This window comes from Pleurodeles waltl, chromosome 11 (assembly GCF_031143425.1).
Source record: "Pleurodeles waltl isolate 20211129_DDA chromosome 11, aPleWal1.hap1.20221129, whole genome shotgun sequence".
Lineage (NCBI taxonomy): Eukaryota > Metazoa > Chordata > Amphibia > Caudata > Salamandridae > Pleurodeles > Pleurodeles waltl.
The window spans coordinates 278745487-278747037 of NC_090450.1; the positions used below are offsets into that span (position 1 = coordinate 278745487).

Below are 1551 nucleotides of genomic sequence, written 5' to 3' on the forward strand. Positions count from 1 at the left end.
CTTCCCAGTCCCAGTCTCCTCAATCCCAACCCATCCAAGGCACAGATACAGACAAGCATGCACACAAATCATCACACAAGAGTGGCACAGACAAACACAGGCAGCACACTTCAGGCCACATGCACTCACACAAACAACAGACACTTGCACACACAACCACATCCACTCCCTCCACTGTCTCCCCCTCCTTCTCTTACATCACAGTCACATCCACACTCACACCTGCATCAACAGCCACCGCCACCATCACCACATCATGCAGCACACACACCTCACTTGCAGACACCTCCACATCATCCATCCACACGTCTCCTTTGTCCTCTCCCACCCTCTCTGCCCCACTCCTAAGAGACACAAATGCCCGCACACAGACATCCAACAGCCATACACCTCACACACGCACACTGTCCATGCACCTGCACCCAAGTCCAGCAGACATACACCTCCGCCAACAACTCCTTCAAACTCAACTCCCATCCCTCCTCCCACATCCCACCTCAACACTCCTAAAAATGTTTTCTTTGCACGTTGTGACCTCTTCCCTTCCCCTCCACAACCCCATCCAACCCGTAAGAGCAGGGTCCCAATGACCCAGCCCAGCACCTCAGCCAAACAGTCTGCCACTGCTCCCATCAAATAATCAGCTGCTGGCACAAAGGGGCCCCAGAGTGTGACGGCAGCCACTCTTACTGAGAGCACACTTCCTACTCAGAAAGGGAGGACTAGGGTGGTGAAAAGCAAGGGATGTGAGATGGGGACAGTGGAGGCACCTCTTAGTCCTGGAGGCAAGTACACAAATGACATGTCTAAGGCCAAGGGGACCCGTCACAAGAGGGGACAAATGGACCCCTTTCCACCAGCAAAGATTGCCAAGGATCTCCCTCCATCAGCAAAGAAAGTGTAGGTTCCTGCTCAACCACTAAATTAAAGTGATGGTTCCCACTCAACCACCAATGAAAGTGAAGGTTTGTACTCAATCACCAATGAAAGGTAAGAGGCCCACTCTGCCAGCAGAGGGCAAGGAGCCTCCACCTCCAGCAGAGACACAGCAGCCCTCACCTGCAGCAGAGGGCAAGGGGTCTCCACCTCCAGCACAGGGACAGCAGCCCTCACCTCCAGCAGAGGGCAAGGACCCTCCACCTCCAGGACATGCACAGCAACCCTCACCCACAGCAAAGACACCGCAGCCCTTCCCTCCAGCAGAGGGCAAGGAGCCTCCACCTCCAGCAGAGACACAGCAGCCCTCACCTCCAGCAGAGGTCAAGGAGTCTCCGCCTCCAGCACAGGTACAGCAGCTCTCACCTCCAGCACAGACACAGCAGCCCTAACTTCCAGCAGAGGGCAAGGAGCCTCCACCTCCAGCACAGAAACAGCAGCCCTCACCTCCAGCAGAGACACAGCAGCCCTCACCTCCAGCAGAGGGCAAGCAGCCTCCATCTGCAGCACAGGCACAGCAGCCCTCACCTCCAACAGAGACATGGCAGCCCTCACCTCCAGCAGAGGGCATGTAGGCCACCCTTCAGGGACTGTTGTACAAGAAGTCCCCTACAG

At 56.0% G+C, this 1551-nt stretch overlaps 1 protein-coding gene across 1 annotated transcript; it reads left to right on the forward strand.

The window, feature by feature from the left end:
- Positions 1–932: 932 nt before the first annotated feature.
- On the forward strand, positions 933–1328 carry LOC138265093 (acidic proline-rich protein PRP25-like). The gene has a single exon (XM_069212632.1). The coding sequence runs from the start codon at positions 933–935 to the stop codon at positions 1326–1328; it is 396 nt and encodes a 131-aa protein (XP_069068733.1).
- The last annotated feature ends 223 nt before the right edge of the window (positions 1329–1551 follow it).

Coding starts and splice junctions, on each gene's coding strand:
- LOC138265093 (XM_069212632.1), top strand. CDS start 933: ATGGTTCCCACTCAACCACCAATGAAAGTGAAGGTTTGTACTCAATCA.